At 39.9% G+C, this 26,302-nt stretch overlaps 1 protein-coding gene across 5 annotated transcripts in view; it reads left to right on the top strand.

Moving 5' to 3' along the window:
* The first annotated feature begins 298 nt into the window (after positions 1-298).
* CHD1L (chromodomain helicase DNA binding protein 1 like) overlaps positions 299-26,302 on the top strand; it is a 97,827-nt gene continuing 71,823 nt past the window's right edge. Inside the window, exons 1-2 of one of the 5 annotated variants that reach the window (XM_036015505.1) lie at positions 299-317; positions 14,318-14,430. In XM_036015505.1, coding sequence (XP_035871398.1) covers positions 14,384-14,430 — 47 coding nt within the window. In that variant the 5' untranslated portion in view covers positions 299-317; positions 14,318-14,383. Of the gene's footprint in view, positions 318-5,801; positions 5,991-10,162; positions 10,304-14,317; positions 14,431-26,302 lie in introns of those variants that run through there. The other 4 variants (XM_028502670.2, XM_036015502.1, XM_036015504.1 and 1 more) reach the window with 4 other exon arrangements.

The following is a 26,302-nucleotide window of genomic DNA, read 5'->3' on the forward strand; positions in this document are numbered from 1 at the left end:
ACTCTTAATTAAATGATAAAGGTCTGAGCAGGAAATGAGTTTGCTTCCCAAAGTTTTGTAGCCCTTTAACTAATAGACCCTGACTCAGAATAGGCCCTCGGAGTTTTTTTGTATGTTATCTATTGTTTGATCCTTACTGTCTGACAATGATTAATGAGCTTTACCTGTATTCCTGTGCAAATTGATCACAATAAAAACCTGTCAAGGGAAGGATGGGAGCGTCCTCCTCTTGAGAGAGTTGCCGGGCCACTCTGAGGCACCGTCCCCTTGAGAGGGGCTGCCCCGTCCCTTTTCCTCCACAGGATTCAGTAGTCCATGTGAATGTCTTATGTCTCATCCATAATGCCTCGGACACTGTGGGCTGGTGTCTGTGTCAAAATAGTATGATGGTTCCTCAAAAAACTAAAATAGAGCTACCACGTGACCAAGCAATCTGTCTTCTGGATATCCACCTATAAACTTGAAACCATTTATTCAAAGACGTATGTACCCCTATGTTATGTTAATCACAGCATTATGCATGGTGGCCAAAACCCAGAGACAACCAAAATGTCTTTCTATAGAGGACTGGATAAAAAAGATACAGTACATATATACTATGGAATACTAGTCAGCCATAAGAAAAGATGAAATACTGCTATTTGCAACAATATGATGGACCTTGAGGATATTATGCTAAGTGAAATGTCAGTCAGAAAAAACTAAGAACCATATGATTTCATACTAATGTGGGATATAAAACAGAAACTCATAGGCATAGACAACAGTATGGTGGTTACCAGGGGAAGAGGTTTGTGGTGTAGTAAAGGGTAAAGGAGTCAATATATGGTGAAGAACAATGATTTGACTTTGGGTGATGGGCACACAAGGCAATACAGATCATGTATCATAGAAATGTACACTTGAAAACTATATGAACCTATAAACCAATGTCACCCCAACAAATTTAATGAAATAAAAAAACCCTCGGAACATGAAAGACAAAAATTGCAAAGAAATATTTCCAAAAATCTGTATCATTATGATGATTGGAACAGTGTAGTAACTGTTGTGTGAAAAGATAGCTTCATGCTATTTCAAGTCATTGGAAGATGAATTTTTAATAAATGATGTTTGTTACCTAATTGGGGAAAAGTTAAAGTTAAGTCCTGCTTTTGCACTATCTAGAAGAACAAATTCCAAAGTTAAATGTAAAAAACAAAACTAGGAAAATACTAGGACAAAATACAGATAATATTTGTATAATCTGTGAGAAAAGGAAGGCCTTTCAAAGTAAGACAAAATTCAAGAAAAGTGAAGGAAACATTTTACACTCAGAAATTCAAAACTTTTGTACATAAATAATACTAGACAAGAAAAAATCTATAAGCAGAATATATTTGCAACATATTCAACAAAAGATAAAACTTTATGATGTGTGAAAAGCTTCCATAGAACCATAAAATATAACACAACAGAAAATAAGCAAAGGATATTAATAGACCATTTACTAAAGAAGAAATTAAAAATGGCCCATCATTTTATGAACAGATCTTCAATCAGATGTGTAACCAAAGAAATTTGGCAATAAGATATCTGTTTTCACACTCAAAAACACAACAAAACAAAAAGATTGGTCATACTCAGTTTTGGGGAAGTGACGGAAATGAAACATCCACTGTGGAACAATTTTATCAAAATTGTATGTCCTTTTACCTATCATTCTCTTGCAGGATTTCCTGTGGAAATAGTTGCACATATGTAAAAATAAAAATGTTTATTTCAGGATTGTTTGGGGTATAACTTAAGTGATAGAGCCAGACTTTGTGGACTCTACCATCATCTAGTTTTCTAACCAAAGGCAAGTTAACATTTTTGTGTCTAAGTTTTCTCATCTCTAAAATGAGGATGCTGCAATGAACCATAAAGCTGTTATGAGAAATAAAGAAGATAATACAGAAGACAATACTAAAGCAAAGAAGATAAGGTGTTCAGCACATGTCCTGGTCCAATACATAGAGTTCAACAAGTGTTAACTAGCATTAATAGTGAAAATTTTGAAATAACTTTATAATGTTCATCAAAATAGGGAAGGACTCTATGATGAATACCATACTATGGACTCATATGTATTTTTAAAAGTTTATTTTCAATGAGATGAATTTGTGCTGACATAGTTTGGGAAAGATTTTAACCAGCGTGGCCCCTATTTGGTTTGTATAGTTCTCATAGCAAAGGATAGAAACAATCTAACCAAGCACATTTCGGGTTTTAATTTTTTTTAGGGTTTTAATTCATAAATTAGAGAACATCACATCCACTTGAATTTCACTGATCAAAGCAAATCACATGGACTCTGCATATTGGGAGGCGCTTGAATCACATGGGGAAGGGCATGGATGTATAATCATGTTATCAGGGAGAAAGTTAATGGTAGGAAAAGTAATACAGTCTACCAAAGCTGACTGCCCATGATGTGCCATTGAGTAGATATTCCACACTGTGTGTGTGCGTTGTTCCTGTTGACCTTTAGAACCTGTATTTATGAGTCATGTGTTTGAGGAAAAACACTGTGAAACATTTGTGTGTGTATTCACCAAGAAAATAAAGTTATGATGGAACCTCAACATGAGAGATAACTCCCAATTTAGTGTGTCTCCACAGGTGAGATGTAGATACTTGGTTGATCACCAGACTCATTCCCACCTCAAGTTTGGTAAGTAATAGAGTGTATTAAGGGAAACTTACATATGGGGTCTGTCTCAGTTGATCTGCAAGACAAAATGTATTTCCACACCATTTGACAGGTGTTAAAGAATTATACAGGGTATAAGGGGTGAATAGTAATGGGTACAAATACATGAATGCTACCAAGTACGGGAAATTACTTTACATGCTTGATCAGAACAGGACAATGTCCAGGAACCAGCATGTAGTAGGAGGCAGGAGCATGGTGCTGATTTATCTCAGAATGAATATCAATTATGGTCAAACAGTCTCTAGGAAGGGTTTGTGGTAAGCAATCTCCATTTCGACCTGTGTTTGGCTTGCAGGTCCAGAAGCAGTTACCTGATGGATCAGTCTCTCCTCTTCCACACCTCTGGTTAACTCTATATCCCCTTTCAGTTACTGGTTCCAGTAATTCTTTTTCTTTTCACAGCAAAACTCTTTGAAAAAGGTGTAAGAATTCTGTCTCCACTTTCTTTCCTCCTATTCTCTCTTTTTAAATCCATTCCAGTTAGACTTTTTATTCTACAACATACAGAAATTGTTCTTGTCAAGGTCATCAATGACCACCATATTGCTCAATCAACTGGTTATTTCTCTACATGATCTTTACATTTGACACAGACATCCCACTTCCTTCTTTTTGTAACTCCTAATCATTTGTCTTCAGGTACATCACATTTTTCTCATACAATCTCACAAGCTGCTCTTATTCTCTTCTGCTGGTTCTTCCTCATCTTCCTGACTTCTGAATACTGGTTTAATTGTCCAAGGCTTTGTCTCCTTTATAATTCCAGTCATCCCTCAGGTCATCCTATCTAGTACCAAGGTTTAAGGTCCATCCTATAATCATGACTCTCATATTTATATATTCTCTCCCCTGAACTTCAGACCAATCTATTTGATTATCTATTCACCATATGAACTGGGATGTCTAATAACTTTTATGCTACTGTCAAAAATGAATTATTGATGTTTCTCAAACTTCTCATTTTCATTGTTCCCCCCCTTCATAAACAGCATCTCTATTCTATTGGTTGCTCAGGCCAAATCCCTAAAATCATCCTTTATTTCTGTACTTCTCTCAGATGCTTGATCAGGGTATCTTATAGTCTCTTCCTTTTCAACATAGGTAGTATCTGACCACTCCTCACCACTCCACTGCCACCATGCTGGCCTGACAACTATCATCTCTTGCCCAGACTCCAACAGGAGTTCATAAATGGGCCTAGCTGCTTCTACCTTTTTCCTTTCTATAGACTGTTTCATATAGCATACAACGTAAAACTTTTATAGGCATCATATCTCACAGGCTGACTTGGAGCCTCTCAGCTACCTTTCTTAGCTGTATTTTACAATAGATACCAGGCTCTCAATACACCAACAGAACAATTAGCTTATAGCTAGGGCCCCTTCTCTGGTATAATGCTAAAACAAATGTAATTTAAGTTGATAATAATAAGCACCTGTTTGTTTGAGTGGCAGGTGGTTAATATTGATGCTTTAGTGGGTAAGTCTGTAGGGGAGAAAGTCAGTCAAACATAGAAACACCAATACAAAATCCATTCACAACAGCCACACAGGACAGAAACCCCTCCAGAAAAACAAGCAATGGATACACATCTATTTTAAGACTTTGAGAAAACACCCAAGTGGGAAATCAATGTAGCCCTGTTTCTTCCTTTTTAACATTGATCACTACATGGCTTTTATTTGCTTATTGCCTATCTCCTTCTTTAATATATAAGCTTAATTTAATTATATTGTTTGTGATTTGTAGATTCTGTCTCCAGTGCCTAAAGAGTATGTGGCACATAGTAGGTGCTCAATCAATATTTACAGAATGACTCGAGACACAAAATTAGCTTCACAAAACAGTGCTTTGGTTTTGAGTTTTTATAAATCAACCCAAAGTCATTTCTTTTGTAGGTCACAACCAATTTCCCTGTTCTATTTTGAGAGTAGGTGAGGATATGGCAAAGTGCAATTTTATTATTATTATCTTTTTAATCCTCACCTGAAGATATGTTCACTGATTTGAGAGAGGATGGGAGGGGAGGGAGGGCAAAGGAAGAGAGGAAGAGAGAGAGAGAGAGAGAGAGAGAGAGAGAGAGAGAATCAATCTGTTGTGTCTCCTAGGTGCCCCTATGGAGATGAACCTTGCAACCTTTTGGTGCAGAGTAGGACACTTCAATCAACTAAGCCATCAGCCTAGGGCTGAAGTGCAACTCTAATCTGAGTTCACTGAAGATGCAACCTCAAAGATTAACCTAAGTGAGAACAGTATTCTAATCACATTACCCAGAGAATAACATGGTTTCTGTTCCAACTTTGCCAATTACCATGTGCATTTTCCTCATCTGCAATGTGAGGACAATTATAGTATTTTTATGGGGTTATTGTGAGGGTTAAATGAGAATATAAATACATGTTAAGGCCTTAGGGAAGTACCTCTAACTACATCAATAAATGCAGCTATTTGGTTGTTATAATATTTGTATTGGTGGTACCCTACTAATCATAAATTACTACATTATAAATCCAAAGTTAATGTTGAGTCATGATGACCCCTAATCTAACACACTGCTTCAGTTTGCTCCCCATAATTCACTTGAGAAATCCATCTTGGCAATGACATCTTTGCGACTTCAATGTAGTACGATTGACAGGTTCCTGACTATAGCCTACAGTCAACAGGGAATAAATAAGATTTCGGGGCCCAAACCAATTTATTTTTAGTGTAAAGTGAAAGCACTCTGGCCTTTACAATCTCCCTGTCAATAACTGCAGGGCAGGGATGAAGTCTTATTGAATTCTATAGTCCCAGGTCCTAGCAGAGCACCTGGTCCTATACAATTTTGTTAAGTGAACAAGGAGCTCGTGCTAACTCCCTAAAGTGTCTCCGGCCGCAAATCGCCTACAGCGCTCTTAAGCACCACCAGAAGCACAGGAGTGAGAATCCAGCAGACCTGGGTGCACCCATGTGCAGGAAATCCTGGGTGAGTCTGAAGGGTATAACTAATAGCTGCTATCTTCCGGAACTCATCACAGGACGCTATGCGGAGGGGGCTGCGCCTCCGGGTCTGCCCTGCGCGTCGGGAAGGAAGCGTGGCAGCCGGTGCGCGGCGGAGCCTCTCCGGGCTGGATGGAGAGTGCGGACGGTGCGAGAGGCCGGGCCGGCCTGCCCGGGTTCTTACTTCCCCTTAGGACCAAGAGCCAAGCAGAGGCGTCCTGGACCGGGGCGCGGGTGCAGGAAAAGGACTTAAGGCAGTGGGGCCTTACAGGTCGGTTGCTCCGGGCGAACTTCCGCCCTGCCCGCCAGGTCTCTGGGACTTGCCTTAAAAGGGCCCGGTCCCCGCGCCACGAACGGTGCTGGGCATCGCGAGTGGACCGTCCTGTGGGCTCTTTTCCTGCTGACCACACGGTCTGGTCTTTCTTCGCGCCTCTGCGGTGGGGGGGGGGGGGGGGGGTAGGCAGAGGAAGAGCTCCGCTAACGGCCTGGTGGCCCGTGACCCCGCCTGCAAAGAGGGCGGGGCCGACGGACCAGGCAGCTCCGGGCTGCCGGGCTCCGGCCCACGGCCCTGGCCTAGGCGGGGGTGGTGGGGGTGAGTAGGATCTTGGTGAAGTCTTGACCTAAAGGGAAGACCGTCCCCTGAAGAAAAGGACATCGTGGCGCTGCCGGGTTGGATTTACAGTTTCTGTGCTGGCGGGTTTGCAAGGCCTGGCTTGGGTGTTTCAATTGTTAGTTCTGTGGAACTATCACAACTCGGCTTCCAGCTCCAAGTTTCTTCGTTTACTGTGCACGCGCAGTTCTCGGAGAATTCTTTCGCCACTGGCTAACTCCACGCTTCCCGCCGCCCCTCGTCCCCCGCTGTATTTTAAAGTGTGCTGTTAAACTAGGTTTACCGGTTATTACACGTAACTGTCCATCTTACACTAGTCCTTCCTTTCCTAAGGTTTCCGATGAGCAAACCTTCATTCCCCGAGGTCTGTCTGCAAGAAGCGAGGCTGAACTCTCCTTCGAAGGGAGAGCCAGTTCCTATTTCCTGGCTTGTGCTCTTCCACCCTCTTTTTCTTTATTTGTAAAATGGGGAACACAGTGCGTACTTTAACTATATGACAGAATCTTGGGTTAATAATATAGGGCATAATGGTTAATTAACGATTTATTGTGTGCCGCATAGAACCACATACTGTAAGGTGTTGGTACAGAGGTGAGCTTAACGGGCGCTGACCTCCTAGAATTGTGGACTGCTTTTAAAAAAAAGCACAAAATAGTAAATGAAAAGTAAATACGTAGAGAGATATGGAAGCTTGTTGGTGGAAATGGATAAATTGGTAGTGGAGGTAAAGAAAAAAGTAGAAAACAGGTATACCAAAGTAATATTGTAACTTGAAATTTCTGTTTCTATTTACCAGATAAATTAGTATTCTGAGAAACTGTTCTTTGTGAGTTGGTTTAAAGTGCTTACTGAGCCTTCACTGTTGGGTGTCATTCAGCAGAGGAAGGGCCACTGGTTCATTTCTGGTCAGGGCATGTGCCTGGATTTCCGATGCATCCCACGTAGGGGCACCAGCAAAAGGAGCCTGATAAATGTTTCTCACATCCATGTTTCTCTCCCTTTCTTTCTCCCTCCCTTCCATTATCTCAAAAAAATAAATATCTAAAATCTCTTTAAAAATACTGATTTTTCTTCCTTCCGATTACAAAAGTAGTACATGTTGTCTGTAGAACATTTAAGGTAATATTCTGTGCATGAAGAAAAAAGATTTAATCTTCATATTTCTCTTACTGTTAACTATTATGTGTCCTGCAAGTTCCTGTTCTACACATGGGTCATATATCTTTTTTTTCTTCTTTTCTGAGTCAGAGCAGGGAGCCAAGGAGGGGTGCAAAACAGGGTTTCATGTACATATCTCTTTTTGAAACCATAATTAAAAAATTATCACTTAGTTCTCCCTAATATCACTTTAGTGGTTATAGAGTATTTCACTGTATGGAAGTGCCATAATTTAGCCAGCCTGTCTACTTAGATATTTAGCTTCTTACATTACTGCTGTTGTAAATAATACTAATAAATATCATTGTAACCAAATATTTATTAGAGTTAGGAATTTTAGAGTTCCTCAAAGGCAGCATTTGTAGAACAAGGAGTATATAAAATTTAGGCTCATTTCTCCATACTCTCACCAACACTGATGTTTTCTAATTTGAGAAGTTAAAAATGCTGTTTTATTGTTTAATGTTTGTTTACTAGTATTGATACACTTTGATATTTGTCTGTCTTTTGTTCCTTCTTTGTTTGTGCTCCTAACCCATTTTCACTTTCTTTCTTTCTTTCTTTATTTAAATTGAGGTATTTGTTGCTTTGTAGGATCTTTCTTGCATTGAGGGTGTTAAATATTTGTTATGTGTATTGGGACTATGGTTTCTAGTTTTTTATTTGCCATTTGAGTTTGGTGTATGTTTGTATTTTAGTGGTAAAGTTTAAGATTCTTTTGCTGTCAAATCTTTCAGCCTTTTCCTAGATAATTTTGCTGTTAGTGTTCCACATAGAAGGGGCTTTACCACTCTGAATTTGTAATTATTGATCTCATATATTTCTTCTAGTATAATTATGACATCTTTATATTTTAAATTTTATTTATCCAGAAATTTATAGAAAGAAATTTGATTCTATTTTTCCCCTCAAATATGTAACCAATTATTCACTTTTTGTTAGCTGATGACTTAAAAAAATATTTTGTTCTGCAATATTTTTCTTAGTGATTCAAAAACTTTCTAGTAGGTCTTATGCCCCTTAATAGTGTTATAGATACATCCCAGTGAACTTCAAAAATCCAAATTATCGTAATGATATGTTAGGGCTGCTTTATTTTTGGAATATGCAGACCTATTACTTACTGCTGTTTTTGCCTGCTTTTTATTACTTCTCATTCACCTGAAAGGTGGGCAATATCCATCAAAGAGTCGATGGATATTGCAGATGGACAGCCTCAAATTTGTTCCTTCCTCATCCCCTATGCCTGTGTTAACTGCATTCTAGAGGCTAGAAATAAAAGACTAGATTTCTCAGACTCCCTCGTAGTCTGTCGTGCCTGTGACTTGGTTTTTACAGAGCAGATAACGAGGGAGATTGTTAGGGGAAAGAGAGGGGGAGGCTACAGTCTTGGAGGGATTTGGGTTTTCTGCATTTTTCTTGGGGACTAGTCCTAACTTCAAGGTGGTTAGATGGGTACTGAATATCCATTTAGCTGGTGTGGATTATGGCTGAGGTGGGGGTTCTGAGAGCTGACAGTTGGAGTAGTGGCCTCCTGGGTTCCCCCACTCTAAGTAACTTGTCATTTTTCTCTGGGTACTTTCAAGATATTTCGTCTTTAGTTTTTAGCAGCTTAATTATGATGTGTTTTGATGTATATTTCCTTGAGTTTATTCAGTTCAAAGTTTGCTCAGCTTCTTGAATCTATAGGTCTTTTGCCAAATTTGTGGAGTTTCCAGCCCTTATTTCTTTGAATATTTTTCAGCCTCAGCCTGTTTCTTATCTCTTGCTGGGATGCCAAGGAATGCATGTGAATTTTTTGTTAGAGTCCCGCAGTTCCTGAGGCTCTGTTTATGTGTGTGTATGTGTGCTTATTCCAGAGGGGACCCAAAAAACCTGGGATTTATTTTAAAAATTGTGTATTTTTACATGTTTAAACTTCAGTCACTTTCAAAGTACCCTCTATTGGATGCAATGCACCTATTGAGACATTTTTTCCATTGCTCAAGACAGTTTTTGAACTCATTGATTTTGATGCCTTCTAGTGCTTCTGCCATTTTTTTGTTTCACCTTTTTCACATTGGCAAAACATTTCCCTTTGAGGACTTTTTTCATCCATGAAACAAAAAAAAGTCACTGCAGTTGAGATCAGGTGAATAGGGAGAGTGGGGCATAGGGGTCATGCCATTTTTTGGTCAAAAACTGCTGAACATTCAGTGCTCTGTGGGCAGATGTGCTTATAAATCAACCGTCATGAAATTGGCAGATGTGTTAAAAGAGTCTTCAGAAAAAAATTCAGCCCTGGCTGATGTGGGTCAGTGGATTGAGTGCTGGACTGCAAACCAAAGGGGTGCCCATTCAATTCCCAGTCAGGGCACATGCCTGAGTTGTGGGCTACAGCCTCAGTAGGGGGTGCTCAAGAGGCAACCACACATTGCTGTCTCTCTCCCTCTCTTCCTCTTTTCCCCTCCCTAAAAACAAATAAATCTTTAAACAAATTCACCGATGCTGAACACAGCCTCCCGCAACAATACCAACTGGCACACTGATACGGACGGGTTCCTAGCATAATCATCTAGTGTGTGAAGCCTGTATCACAAAGGGTCTGCCCTCCAGAAAATAATTTCATTTTTTGGGTCCTCCCTCATATGTATATATGTGTGTGTGTATGTGTATGTATGTATTTATTTTTATCCTCACCTGAGGACAACATTGATGTGAGAGGGAAGCATCATCAGTTGGTCACCTCTCATATGCGCCTGTACCATAGATTGTATGTACCTAGTCCCAGGATCTTATGTGCCCTGACTGGGGGACCTATTGAACCTACAACCTAGGTATGTGCCCTGACTGGGAATTGAACCCACAATCTTTCGGCTATGGACAACGCTCCAACCAACTGAGCCATACTGACCAGGCCAAGTCTTCTTTTTTTTTTTTAGGAAGAAAAAAAATAGTTTAATATTTAATTGGCCAATACAGAACAGGAAGCTTGAGCTCTAAAAAACCTCAATTCCTTGATGGTGTGTAGGTTACAGATTATATAAGGCAAAACCACGAGACATCATGGGTTAGGGTTTTGAGGTCATGTTGGGGGCTGATTGTTTACAGGCGAGCTATGGGTAATAATTTGTTTCTTTAGGTTTTGAGGACTGCTCTGAGGTCTTTTCCAGCATCCCTTTGTCCTGTCGTGTGGGAAAGTAGCCAGAGGGGTCATCTATCTCAGGGCTCAGGAACTGAAATATAATTTAGATCAAGATGTTTTCTTTAGCCTGACTGTTAGTCAGGTCTCAGGCCACTGTCTTCTGCTGCCTCAGGGGTTGCTGGTTATCAGGTGGAAGGCTATATCTCTTTGTAGCTGGATAATCCTTTGTTGTGGGGAGCTGTCCTATGCATTGTCAGTCTGTTTTCTCTCTGTTCAGATTGAGTAATTTCTGTGGTTCTGTTTTATTGTTTATTGATTTGTTTCTTCTCTCCATTCTGCTGTTGAGCTGACCCACTGAGGTTTATTTACTTATTTACTTATGTGATCCACTGAGGTTTATTTATTTAATCAGTCCTCACCTGAGGATATGTTTATTTATTTTAGAGAGAGAACCACACATTGGGTTCTCTTAGGGAACGGACAGAGAGAGAAAAACCATTGATGTGAGAGAAAGACATCAATCTATTGCCTCCCATATGTCCTGACTGAGAATTGAACTTGCAACCTAGATATGTGCCTTGACTAGGAATCAAACCTCCTGCCTTTTGGTGTATGGGATGACACTTCAACCAACTGAGCTACCCAGCCAGGTCAACTGAGGTTTTATTTTGTTTTGTATTTTTTAGTTATAAACTTCCATGTAGTTCTGTTTTATATCTTTTGTTTCTTTTCTGAAGTTTTCTCCTTTTTCAGTTGTTTCAAATTCATAATTTGTTGTTGAAGCATTTTAAATTATTGCTGCTTTAAAATCTGTCAGATAATTCTGATGTGTCATATGGCTGTTGGCATCTATTGATTATCCTTTTTCATTAAGTTTGAAATCTTCCTGGTTTCTGGTATGAGTGGTTTTTGATTAAATCCTGGACATTGCCCTGGCTGGGTAGCTCAGTGGACTGAGAGCAAGCTGTGAACCAAAGGTCGCCAGTTTGATTCCGAGTCTGGGTATTCGCCTGGGTAGCAGGCCAGGCTGCCAGTGGGGGCCATGTGAGAGGCAACCACACACTGATGTTTCTCTCCCTCTCCTTCTCCCTCCCTTTCCCTCTCTCTAAAAATAGATAAAATCTTAAAAAAAAACAACCCAACCCTGGACATTATTAAATTATATTATGAGACAGCAGATCTTATTTATTTTAAAAGACTTTATTATTTTTAGAGTTGGGGGAAGGGAGAGAGAGGGAGAGAAACATCAGTGTGTGGTTGCCTCTCGTGTGTCGTCCACTGTTGGGAACTGCCCTGCCTGGTTTCAGGAGCTGTAACCCACCATGGCTAAGACTGAGTGAGAGACCTTGGGACCATAAGCCACTAAGAAAACAAAGCTTATCTCCTTGGCAGGGGCGCTGCCTCTGCTCCTTTTACTTCACCCTGCCTGGCCCCTGGTGCATGATCGGTTAGCCAATGGTGGGTAAGATTCCTCAGGGGAGGGATAACCTAAGACAGGCACGATCATGGGGGGACCCAGGGAAGGACTTGGAGGGCTATAGAAAAAGGGGGTGATGGATCCTCACCCCTTGGCTTTCACAAAGCCTGAGTCCTTATTCTGTCTGCAAGAAGTCTCCTAATCTCTTAGCTGCTTTACTTTCCATGCTCACCTAAGCCTGAAACAATGCTGGAGCAGGGTGCAGCCCTGTCCTGGAAAGGGTGGGTTCCCTAGGGCAATCAGGCCTAAGAAAGAATGCATAAAATACTATGAAATCTACTTTGCTAATACCCTCAATTTAAATGATAAGGGTCCAAGCAGGAAGTGAGTTTGTTCCCCAAAGTTTTATGGCCATTTAACTATCTGACCCTGACTCAGAATAAACCCTCAGAGTTCTTTGAATGTTATCTATTGTTTAATAATTTCTGCCTGACAATGATTGATGAGCTTTATACCTGTGCAAATCAAACCCAATAAAAACCTGTTAAGGCAAGGGTCGGGGCACTCTTCTCTTGAGAGAGTGGCCGAGGTGCTCCAAGGTGCTCTCCCCTTGAGAGAGTGGCCGTGCTGTCCCTTTTCCTCCACATAACTCTGTAGTCCATGTGAATTTCTGGTGCCTCATCCACAATGTGGTGGACCCCATGAGCCAGGGTCCGCATCACCCTACTGGGGCCCTGGCCTGAAACCCAGGCTTGTGCCCTCACTGGGAATTGAACTGGCAACCCTTTGGTTCACAGGCCAACACTCAATCCACTGAACCACACCTGCCAGGGCCCAGATCTTATTTAAATCTTCTGTTTAACAGTCTTTGTTGTATGTTGCTGTGACAGGGGAAGGGGGGTTGTTGCTTTGTTATTACCAGGTGGAAATAGAAGTTCAGGCTCCCTCTTTCAGCCTCTGTTGATGCCTGGGTATTGGGAGGGGGCTTCTCCTTACCTCTGGTTCAGAGTGATAGTAATGGCTCTCTGTTTGGTCTCCACTGACACTGTAGGGTGGCCTTATTACCTTTGGGCAATGATAAAGGTCCTGAATCTCCACTAGGCCTCCTCTGACACCACTTATGGGGGTGGTAGTAGAGGAGGCACATTTTGATCTATACAGGTAGAATTCTAGGCATTTCTGGGTTGTTAATTTTTTCACCTCCAATCTGGGATATATGAGGCAAAAAGAAACCTGGAGCTCATCACCTTGTTGTTCTTGGATCCTGAGGCCACTAGCTGGGCTTCCTTTTCTCTCCACTTTTTCAGATTTGACTTATGTTTGTTTTCTTCATAACATTCAGGAATTTCAGTTGTATTAGCAAGAAGAATGGGGAAAAGAAAACCTCCATCTTCCCAGAAGCTAATTTTACATGTTAATTTTCTTTGAGTATTTGAATTTTCTAACCTACAAAATGGAGATAATACCTACTGCTTGGGGTTATTATAAGTATTGTATGAGGTAACTTACGTAAAGTGTTTACTCTCTCCCTGGTATTTAGTAAGTGCTCAATAAAAACTTATTTTCTTTTAATGTTCTACGATTATTATATATGGCCTAGTTTCTTTTTGAAGGCTATGAGTTTAACCCAGAAAGTTATATTTTTAATAGTTAATAGTATGCTTGGGGTCTTCCCTTCCCCAAGATGGGAAGTTCTCTGAAATTGGATTTTCTGGCCCTAAGGGAGAGAGATGAGAGGCAGCAGAGGCTCCATGTGGATTGCAGACACTTCCTTCTGTTCTTGTGCACTGTTAAACATGCTCTGTGCAACATCATTTTAGTCCTAATGGCACTGTGCCTCGTTTGATGCGTAATTTAATCTAGTCCTGTCTCAATTTTTTTTGCAAAATTTAAATGATTTCAGTTAAGCAGGCACATGTACAATCCATGTGTTGGTGGTGGTAGTTATTTTGTATCAGTAATACCTTATTTCCTAGAATGGACACTGGCATGAGTCTCAGGCAATAAAGAGGCCAACTCCCAAGTTGACTTTCTTGTCTGTCACGTGGATGCCATAACACTAACAGGCTGTTTTAGGGATTTGAATATAATGGTGACTAAGTCTGCTGAAAAAGTACTTTGGAAGTCAGCAAATGTTTGCATATCAGTAACTTCCCAGCAGAGGATAAGGCCCAGTAAGATTGGGAGTATGGGGATTTAAGCCATATTCTTCGGTTGAAGTCTTAAAACATAGCTTGTGTGTATGTTGCAATGTCTGCTTTTTGAACTTGCTGTATTTTTTATTTCTAGGGATTCACCTACGCTCTTATCAACTGGAGGGAGTCAACTGGCTAGCCCATTGCTTCCATTGTCAGAATGGCTGCATCCTGGGAGATGAGATGGGCCTGGGTAAGACCTGTCAGGTATGTTACTGGTCACACCTGTCAGGAATAACAACTGCTCACTGTCACTGAAATATCTTCTTACAACTCATTACTATCTTTGACTACTTGTATATATTTTTATACTAGGTGATGAAATACCTGAACTTTTATTTAGAGATTTGACCTTAGAGCTGACTTTTCTAGTCATGGGGATAGTTTTGAACTGTATCACTCTCCTTATTTTAGCCCTTGACATGTAGGACTTTGGTTACTGGGCAGAGTTTTTCTCTTGTAAAACAAATATACCTGTCCCAGGGATCAAAATATTTCTGTCCTCCTTAGCAATATTTTATCTAGTTAAGTTAGCTGGATCACTTATAATATTAAACTCCCTTAATCAGTGAGTAGTAGGGCTACTTCCCATTTTTCTGGCATGCTAGAAAAGTACAGAGGAAGTACCCTGTATTTTCTGAAATGCCTGGGACATGGAGAATCAAACATAGCCTCTTTAGGTATTGATAAACAGTGGTGTGTTGAGATAGACACTTCTTGGTTGGATGATTACCAGTATAAGCCCTGGGTTGATATATGTCAATAGAAGGCTTGGACTGATGGAAAGTGCAGACACAGACACCCCTTGAATTAGTCATAGAAGGTCTACTTGTTTGTAGGATACCAGAGAAAGTCACTGCAGTCAGGATACACAGCAGATGTGATATGATTAGAAACTGTGGACATATGTTAAAAAGGTTTCACCAGAGAACACATGAATGAGTGAAGGTCTCCTTAGTTCTTTTTAGAAGCTCAAGTGCTCCCTCCAACTCTAACCTTACATACACAAGCATGAAGCTGAAGCAGGCCTGCAGGTAGACTAGTCTGACCATGTGTTGGAGACTAAGGCAGGTACAACTCATTAATTTTGGGGTTATTTAGAATATAGTATGATCTGTAAGTATGGTCATATGAGGATATTTCTCAGACATATAAATCCGGTTCTAGTATATTCCTGAACTGAGAGCTGTGGAACTAGAACAAAGGTAGGTTACCCAATGTCTCTGGGAACCAGGCTAACAGACTCTTGGACCAGGTACACGGCCTTCCTTGCAGCCTCCTTTTCCTTGGACGTTGGTATTGCTCTGACTTCTGCAAATTCAGAGGAAGCAAATTTCACTTGTCCTATGCCTTTTCCCAGGGTGTTCATGTAGCTCTACTTTTAAGTGCACTAAAAATATCATGCCTCCAGATTCATCTTGCTAAAATCTGGTTTAGAATATTTATATCTATGTTCATAAAGCATGTTGGTCTGTAATTTCCTTCTTTTGTAGTGTCTTTGTCTGGTTTTGGTATAGTGGTAAAGCTGGATCTATAAAATGAATTGAGTATTCTCTCTTCTTCAGTTTTTTGAAGTTTGTATAGAATTGGTTTTGTTTGTTCATTAAATGTTTGGTGGAATTCCTTAGTCAATCCAAATTAATTTTGTAGATATATCTGGTTTAGAGTAATACAAGGTAATTGTTTTCTAAATAGTATCCTCAGCAAAGGCTAGGCAGAATGGCTATAATGCAGTAATTACTTAATTGTTGGGTGATTTTTCTGGACACAGTCTGGATTGGAAAGCAATAGATAAAGAAGAAACTTATTTCCACTATAAAATTAATGTAATCTCAGTTAAAAATAACTGCCACCCCATAAGCAGAGTACTGTGGCCATAACTAGCAGTATATATTTAATAAGGGTTGAAAATACAGTGTACTGATCTAAGATGGCGTCGGAGTAGGAAGGAGCAGATTTGGCTTTCCTCTGCTCAGGGGAGAGAGTCCTGACCGATCTTTGGAGTAGAAAGGCAAGCAACCAACATATTTCAGCATTTTTGAAAACAGAGGACCAAGGATTGTGGCAGAACCGAAAGAACAAAGAATGGATCCTAGGGGGAGTGCTGCATCAAGGTAGGCTCCCAGGACAGGCGTGTGGTCCCGGGGCTGCAGCCCCAGGCCCGGGGCCGCGACTGGGTTTACCATAGGGTTATTGGGAGAGAGCCAGGTCAACTGCTCCCTCCCCAGCTGAGCAAGGTCTGAGCGGCTCTGGGAGGAATCCAGGTGCTGGCAAACACACCGGGTGGCGAGCAGCTTTGGAGGCGGTGAACACCAGAGCCAAGTCGCGCTGCGGACCCGGACTCCCAGGGTCACCATTCTGGCTGGAGCTTTGGCGGTGAGAGAAGCTGGGCCACTGTGGAGAGCGGCGGGCTCGATCGGGAGGAATTTCTCAAGAGGAAGGAGTGAATGGTCACAGACACTGTTTGGGGAATTCTCCTGAAGTGATCAGTGGCTCTGGCCTGTCTGCTTCCCAGCTGTGAGAGCGCGGGCGGTGGACGGGCTGCGTCCGCTCGTGGGAGCACCGGCGCGGGGGCGGCGCCGGTGGGGGGAGCATCCCCTCACACCAGCCCACAGCAGTAACCCTGGGGAAAGACCTCATTCCCACACCCAGGACCCAAAGCTGAGGAGCCAGTGCGAACCCCACGGGCCTAGGAAGAAAAGCCAAACAAGTCATCCTTCAGCCTGCCTCAAGCAGCAAGAGCAGAAATACTGGTTTGGCCACTTTGAAATCAAGAGACTTTTTAATTTGATTCTATTTTTTTAACAATTTTTAATTTTTTAAGTTTTATTGTTTTTATTCTCTTTTGATTTCTTTTTCCTCTCTTACCTGATTTCTTGTTTTATTCCTTCCTCCTTCCTGTCCTCCAATTTTATCTCTTCTTCCTGCCTTCATCTGCCTTTTCTATTTTTTTCTTTTTTAAATTTTTTCCTAAATACCTACAAGTGAGACAAAATCCTGGATCTGTGAAAAGACCAAAGTTGAACCCAAAGAAGGGGCATCACAACAGCTGGGACAATGAGATAAATGTCACTCTGCTATTACAGAGAACCTGCAAGTTATTGCATATTTGTATTATTATTATTTTTCCAGTGTTCCTACATCTTTTGTTTTTTTAACAGTATTTTTATATCCCTCTTATTTTTGTATAGCCTGCTTTGCTAGGCTGGTTTTATTGTATGACCTGACAGCTTTCCCCTGATATCTCTTTCTATACCGTATTACTAATCTACTGTCCATTAACTCACCTGTGTCCTATCAGCATACTACTCAATGTTCTGTACTCCCTATCCTTATTACCTAGATTTCATAGACTCTGCCATATGAATGTTGCCATAATATTATTGTAAATAACTGCTGTTCCATGCAATTGTAATTACTTCACAACACCCCCCCCCCCCCCCGTCTTAGCCCATTTCAAAGTTTCCTCAACTCTATTACTGTAGTGGTTAACTCTATTCTCTCACACACTACACCTATTTACTACCCTTTACTCTCACCTTACCCCAGAATCTGACCGCCCACAACCTCTCTGCTTTATAGATCCAACTCACAATCCTTCCTCCCTCAACAAGAGTATTATCTTCTTTCCATCCTTTCTAAAAATCAGCTAGCTGGGTGGAAGACCACGGTTAACACTATACATAGTGAAAGGATCTCCTATATTTTCCCTACTTGCTACTACTGTAAATAGCATAGAATTCTCGGTTGCTTTCTTAAACCATTTTGCCTTCCCCTCCATCTGATGACAAAAAAGAGTAGGTGGAGGAGGTGAACACCAGGATACCCACTGGAAGAGGAAACCCAACAACAAAGGAACCACTAACAGATAACAGCAGAAGAAGGTGAAGGAGGGAGTAGTAACCACACAAACCTCAATCCAGGACTTATCTGGAAATACAACTAAACAGTACAGACAGTACCCAATAAAAACAACTGAACAAGATTTCTTTAAACCTTGTACACACAGAAGAACCAGCCTCAACACAACCTGCCCTCACCAGCACAACAAAATACAGAAGGTGGTAAACAGAGTGACCCACATTTAACCAGCTGGCGGGAAGGAACCACCAAAGAAAGACTCAACAACAATCAAAACCCAAAGGCAAACACAAAGCCAACTTAAAGAACAGCTCAAGACCAGTGAGCTTGGGGGGTCAAGGAAACAGCACCACTGAAACTCACTGCTACTCTACTAAAGAAGTTCACATCATAAACCCAGGGAGCCAGAACAGATCAATATAAGAAGCTGAGGCGAACAAGAAGAGTCTCACAAACAATGGGAAGACAAAGAAATACTCCCCAAATGAAAGGAAAGGAGGAAGCCTCAAAAAGAATGCTAAATGAAACAGAGGCAATTCAACTATCAGATATTGAATTCAAAGCAGTGATTGTCAGGAAGCTCAATGAGCTCACAATGAGCTACGAGAAACTACAGGGAAGCTACAATGAACTCAATGAAAACTACATCAGCATAAAAAAGGAAATAGAAACTCTCAACAAGGGCCAAGAGGAAATGAAGAATACAATCTCTGAAATGAAGAACACAGTAGAAGGAATGAAAAGCAGGATCGATGAAGCAGAAGATCGGATCAGCGAGCTAGAGGACAAAATAGAAGAAAACACCCAGAAAGAGCAAGAAAGGGAAAAGAGGCTCAGAAAGAATGAAGAGGGATTAAGAGAAATGCAAGACAATATGAAACGTAACAATATCCATATAATAGGGATACCAGGAGGAGAAGAAGAAGAACAAGGGATAGAAAACCTAGTTGAACGAGTGATGATGGAAAACTTCCCTAATTTGATGAGACAAAAAGTCACACAAATACAGGAAACACAGAGAGTCCCAATCAAGAGGAACCCAAGGAGGCCCACCTCAAGACACATCATAATTAAAATGGCAACATTTGAGGACAAAGAGAGAATCTTAAAGGCAGCAAGGGAGAAGAAGGAAGTAACATACAAGGGGGCCCCAATAAGGCTAACAGCTGACTTCTCAATGGAAACACTCCAAGCCAGAAGAGAATGGCAAGAAATAATCCAAGTAATGAGAACCAGAGGCCTGCAACCACGACTACTTTACCCAGCAAGGCTCTCAATTAAGATAGAAGGCCAAATAAGAAGCTTCTCAGACAAAAGAAGTCTAAAAGAATACACCTCCACTAAACCAGCTCTGCAAGAGATGCTGAAGGGACTGCTTTAAGGAAAGAAAGGAAAAGAGAGAGTGAGAGAGGATCACACGTACATAAAAGGCAATGAATAAGTACCTATCAATAATAACCTTAAAGGTAAATGGATTAAACACTCCAATCAAAAGACATAGAATAGCTGATTGGATAAGAAAACATGACCCACACATATGCTGTCTACAAGAGACCCACCTCAGGATAAAAGATCTGCACAGGTTGAAAGTGAAGGGCTGGAAACAAATTTTCCAAGCAAATGGACAGGAAAAAAAAGCTGGGGTAGCAATACTCATATCTGACAAAATAGACTTCCAAAGAAGATCCATAAAGAGAGACCCAGAAGGTCATTTCATAATACTCAAGGGAAGAATCCACCAAGAAGACATAAATATAGTAAATATATATGCACCCAATATAGGAGCACCCAAATACATAAAGAAAATCTTAGAGGACTTCAAGAAAGATATGGACAGCAACACAATTATTGTGGGGGATTTTAACACCCCTCTATCAAAAATGGACAGATCTTCCAAACAAAATATCAACAAAGATATTGTGGCATTGAACAATACCCTAGACGAGCTGGGCTTTACTGATATTTACAGAACCCTCCATCCCAAAGAAGCTAAATACATTTTTTTCAAATGTACATGGAACATTTTCAAAGATTGACCACATGATAGGACACAAAACAAGCCTCAACAATTTCAAAAAAATTGAAATCATACCAAGCAATTTCTCGGATCACAAGGGACTGAAACTAGAAACCAACCCCAAGGAAAAAAAACCAAAACACTCAAATTCATGGAGATTAAACAGCATGCTATTAAACAATGAATGGGTCAAGAATGATATTAGGGAAGAAATCAAACGGTTTTTGGAAACAAATGAAAACAAACTCACAACAACCCAAAACTTATGGGACACAGCCAAGGCAGGCCTGAGAGGGAAGATCATAGCGATACAGGCCCACCTAAAAAAGTTAGAAACATTTCAAACAAACAACCTAACCCTACATCTACAAGAACTCGAGGAACAACAACAAAGACAGCCCAGAGCAAGCAGAAGGAAGGAAATAACCAAGATCAGAGCAGAATTAAATGACATAGAGACTAAAAGCACAATTCTAAAGGTCAATGAATCCAAGAGTTGGTTCTTTGAAAAGATAAACAAAATCGACAAGCCTTTAAGCAGACTCATCAAGAAAAAAAGAGAGAAAACCCAAATAAACACAATCAGAAATGAAAGAGGAGAGATTACAACAGATACCACAGAAATACAAAGGATTGTAACAAATTACTACAAAGAGCTGTATGACAAGAAATTTGAAAACCTAGATGAAATGGACAAATTTCTAGAAAAATATAACCTTCCAAAACTCAATAAAATAGAAGCAGAAAGCCTGAACAAACCAATAACAGCAAAAGAAATTGAAGCAGTAATCAAAAAACTCCCAACACACAAAAGCCCTGGACCAGATGGTTTCACAGGAGAATTTTACAAAGCATTTAAGGAAGAACTAACACCTATCCTTCACAGACTATTTCAAAAAATCCAAAAAGATGGAAGACTCCCAAACTCTTTTTATGAGGCCAACATCATCTTAATTCCAAAACCAGATAAAGACACAACAAAGAAAGAAAACTACAGGCCAATATCGCTGATGAACATTGACGCTAAAATCCTCAACAAGATACTGGCAAACCGCATCCAACAGTACATTAAGAAGATCATACACCATGACCAAGTGGGATTCATTCCAGGGATGCAAGGATGGTACAATATACGCACATCAGTAAATGTAATACATCACATAAACAAAAGCAAAGACAAAAACCACATGATCATATCAATAGATGCAGAAAAAGCATTTGATAAGGTACAGCACCCATTTATGATAAAAACACTCAGTAAAGTGGGAATAGAGGGAGCATTCCTCAACATAATAAAGGCCATATATGAGAAACCTACAGCCAACATTATACTCAAAGGGCAAAAATTAAAACCTTTTCCACTAAGAACAGGAATAAGACAAGGATGTCCACTTTCACCACTTCTATTCAATATAGTACTGGAAGTTCTAGCCACAGCAATCAGACAAGAAAAAGAAATAAAAGGAATCCAAATCGGAAAGGAGGAAACAAAACTGTCACTGTTTGCAGATGACCTGATAGTGTACATAGAAAATCCTATAGACTCCACCAAAAAACTGCTTGACCTAATAAATGAATTTGGTAAAACAGCGGGATACAAAGTCAATATCCAGAAATCAAAGGCATTTCTGTACACCAACAATGAATCAGCAGAAGCAGAAATCAAGAAAAAAATCCCATTTGAAAGAGCAAAAAGGAAAATAAAATACCTAGGAATAAACCTAACCGAAGAGGTAAAAGACCTGTATTCAGAAAACTACATAACACTGAGGAGAGAAATCAAGGAAGACACAAACAAATGGAAACATATACCGTGTTCATGGATTGGAAGAATTAATATCATCAAAATGTCCATACTACCCAAAGCAATTTACACATTCAATGCAATACCTATTAAAGTACCAATGGCATATTTCACAGACATAGAACAAACACTTCAACAATTTCTATGGAACCATAAACGACCCTGAATAGCTGCTGCAATTTTGAGAAAGAAGAGTAAAGTAGGAGGAATCACAATACCTGACACTAAACTATACTACAAGGCCACTGTAATCAAAACAGCCTGGTACTGGCATAAAAACACGCACATAGACCAATGGAACAGAACAGAGAGCCCAGAAATAAACCCAAGCCTCTACAGTCAATTAATATTTGACAAAGGAAGCAGCAACATAAAATGGAATAAAAATAGCCTCTTCAACAAATGGTGTTGGGAGAACTGGACAGCTACGTGCAGAAAAATGAAACTCGAGCACCAACTTACACCTTATACAAAAATAGATTCAAGGTGGATAAAAGACTTAAATATAAAGCGTGGCACCATTAAAGTCCTAGAAGAGAACGTAGGTAGGAAAATCTCAGATATTTCACGCAGAAACTTTTTTACTGACTTGTCTCTTAGAGCAAGAGACATAAAGGAAAGAATAAACAAATGGGACCTCATCAAAATTAAAAGCTTTTGCACAGCTAAGGAAAACAGTATCAAAATAAAAAGAGAACCAGCTGTATGGGAAAACAGATTTGCTAATGATACCTCAGACAAGGGATTTAATCTCCAAAATATATAAAGAACTTACACGACTCCACTCTAAGAAGACAAGTAACCCAATTAAAAAATGGGCAAAGGACTTGAACAGACACTTCTCCAAGGAGGACATACAGAAAATCCAAAGACACATGAAGCGATGCTCAATATCGCTAGCCATCAGAGAGATGCAGATTAAAACCACAATGAGATACCACTTCACACCAGTCAGAATGGCCATCATAAACAAAGCAACAAACAACAAGTGTTGGAGAGGATGTGGAGAAAGGGGTCCCTAGTGCACTGTTGGTGGGACTGCAGAGTGGTACAACCATTATGGAAAGCAGTTTGGAACTTCCTCAGAAAACTAAAAATGGATCTGCCTTTTGACCCAGCAATTCCATTGCTGGGACTCTATCCTAAGAACACTAAAACACCAATACAAAAGAACCTTTGCACCCCGATGTTCATAGCAGCACAATTTACAATAGCTAGGTGCTGGAAGCAACCAAGATGCCCATCAGTATATGAATGGATCAAAAACCTATGGTACATTTACACAATGGAATTCTATGCAGCAGAAAGAAAGAAGGAGCTCATACCCTTTGCAACAGCATGGATGGAGCTGGAAAGCATTATGCTAAGTGAAACAAGCCAGGCAGTGAAAGACAAATACCACATGATATCACCTTTAACAGGAATCTAAGCAACAAAACAAAACAAAGCAAAAAACTAGCAAAATATAACCAAAGACACTGAAATAGGGGATAGTCTCACAGTGTCCATAGGGGAGAGAAGAGGGAATTTCAGGGGGGAATGGGTAGGGATTACAGGAACAAATTTGGAGGACACATGGACAAAAACTAGGGGTGGGGGGTAATGGGGGGAAGGGGGGAGGGTTGGGTGGAGGGGCTGGAACGGGAGTAGGGGGGAGAAAACTGTACTTGAACAATGATTGAAATAAAAAAAAGAAAATACAGTGTACTTATAGTATAATTATAATGTACAGTGTACTTTGTATTTTTGTACTCTAACACTATCATTGGAATTTTCCATATTCTATTCTTCACAATCATTACTTTTTTAATTGAGGTATAATTAACACTTTAGTTTCAGGTGTACCACATAATGATTTGATATTTGTATATATTACAAAATGATCATCATAGTAAGTCTAGTTAAACATCAATTACCTCATTTTGTTGTTTTTTTCCCTACCACTCCAACCCATCCCAGCCATCCCCATCACCCACCTTGCATCCTTCACCCCGCTTTGGCTTTGTTCTTGTGTCCTTTACACATGTTCCTTAATGACTCTTCCACTATTTCCCTCCACTATCCCCTCCCACCTCTCCTCTGGTTACTGTCAGTTTGTTCTTAATTTCAATGTCTCTGGTTATATCTTGTTGCTTGTTTGTTTTGTTGATTAGGTCCCCTTACAGGTGAGATCATATGGTATTTGTCTTTCACTGCCTGGCTTATTTCACTTAGCATAGTGCTCTCTGGATCCATCCATGCTGTTGTGAAGGGTGGGACCTCCTTTCTTTCTGCTGTGAAGTCTTCCATTGTGTAAATGTACCATCGTTTTTTGATCCACTCATTTACTGATGGGCACCTAGGCTGCTTCCAGCACTTGGCTATTCTAGATTGTGCTGTTATGAACATTGGGGTGCATAGGTTCTTTTGAATTGGTGGACTTAGGGTATAATCCCAGGAGTGGAACTGCCAGGTCAAAAGACAGTTCCATTTTTAGTTTTTTGAGGAAATTCCATACTCTTTTCCACAGTGGCTGTACTAGTCTGCATTCCTATGAACAGTGCACTATAGTTCCCTTTTCTTCACAACCTCCCCAGCACTTGTTGTTTGTTAATTTGTTTATGATGGCCATTCTGACCAGTGTGAAGTGATATCTCATTGAGTTTTTAATTTGCATCTCTCTGATGACTAGTGATGCTGAGCATATTTTAATATGTCTCTGGACCCTCTGTATGTCCTCCTTGGAGAAGTGTCTGTTCGTGTCCTTTGCCATTTTCAAATTGGATTATTTGTCTTCGTGGTGTAGAGTCATGTGAATTCTTTATATATTTGGGAGATTGAACTCTTGTCCAAGGTATCATTTGTGAGTGTATTTTTCCATACGGTTGGTTCCCTTTTTCATTTTGCTGATGTTATCATTAGTCGTACAGAGGACTTTTATTTTGATGAGTCCCATTTGTTCATTCTTTCCTTTATGTCCCTTGCTGCAGGAGACATATCAGTGAAAATATTGCTGCTTGGAATATCTGAGATTTTCCTGCCTATGTTCTCCTCTAGGACTTTTATGGTATTGCGACTTATATTTAAGTCTTTTATTCATGTTGAGCTTGTTTTTGTATATGCCATAAGTTGGTGATCAAGTTTCATTGTTTTGCGTGTAGCTGTGAAGATCTCCCGGCATCACTTGTTGAAGAGGTTGGTTTTACTCCATTTTATGCTTCTTCCCCCTTCATCAAACATTAATTGACCATAGAGACGTGGGCTTATTTCTGGGCTCTCTGTTCTATTCCATTGATCTATGTGTCTGTTCTTATGCCAGTACCAGACTATTGATTATAGTGGCCTTGTAATATAGTTTGATGTCAGGTGTTGTTATCCCTCCTACTTTGTTGTTCTTTCTCAAAATTGCTGCAAGTGAATAGTTTATGGGTTGTTTATGGTTCTATATAAATTTTTGAAATGTTCTTTGTGAAATATGTCAGTGGTATTTTAATAGGGGTTGTGTTGAATCTATAAATTGCTTTATGTAGTATGGACATTTTGATGATATTAATTCTTTCATTCCATAAACACAGTATATTCTTCTATTTATTTGTGTCTTCCTTAATTTCTTTCTTCAGTGTTGTATAGTTTTCTGAGTACAGTTATTTTACCTCCTCAATTAGGTTTATTCCTAGGTACTTTCTTTTCCTTGTTGCTATATCAAATAGGATTTTTTTCCTGATTTCTCTTACTGATATTTCATTGTTGGTATACAAAAAATGCCTTCACACAATCATTATTTTTTATAGGCTGTTTAACATTCATCAAGAAAAGTGATTGTAATTTACTTAAATGTTGTACAGTTGAGGAATGGTGAGTTTCCCTCTTTTTATTCTACTTAAATTAACCTCAGTGTGAACACCATTGGGTATTTGCTTTCTCAGGACTTTGGATTATATCTTTAGAATAGATTTTCTCAGAAATAGAGGGCTTCCCAGACTTTTTGTCATATGAAATAGAGCCATTTTCTCTGTATATCACAGCAACCTTCTAAAGAAACTTCTACTCAAAAGTGTGTACAGATATATCTTACAGTAAGCCTATTTGGCTTTACAAAGTTGTTTATTTTATACCCCTCTTGAAGCTTATGAGGCATTATTTATTGTTTTGCTCACTAGAATGTTTATTCCATTAGAGCTAGTAGTTTTATCTGTTTTGTCACTGTTACATACCAGAGCTCAGCACCTGGTAAATAGAAGCTGCTCTATAAATACACACAGGAGAGAGGAAGTTAGGAAGGAAAGAGCCTGGCAAGCAGTGGAGGCCAGCTACCACAGGGTTGGTCATTTTTACAGTTATATCTTGACACTATTTTTTATAGTATTCCTGTTCTCTTGTGCATTATTTGCATTGTTTTCATTGATTTGTATTGTCTT

The sequence above is a fragment of the Phyllostomus discolor genome, chromosome 14, assembly GCF_004126475.2.
Source record: "Phyllostomus discolor isolate MPI-MPIP mPhyDis1 chromosome 14, mPhyDis1.pri.v3, whole genome shotgun sequence".
Classification (NCBI taxonomy): domain Eukaryota; kingdom Metazoa; phylum Chordata; class Mammalia; order Chiroptera; family Phyllostomidae; genus Phyllostomus; species Phyllostomus discolor.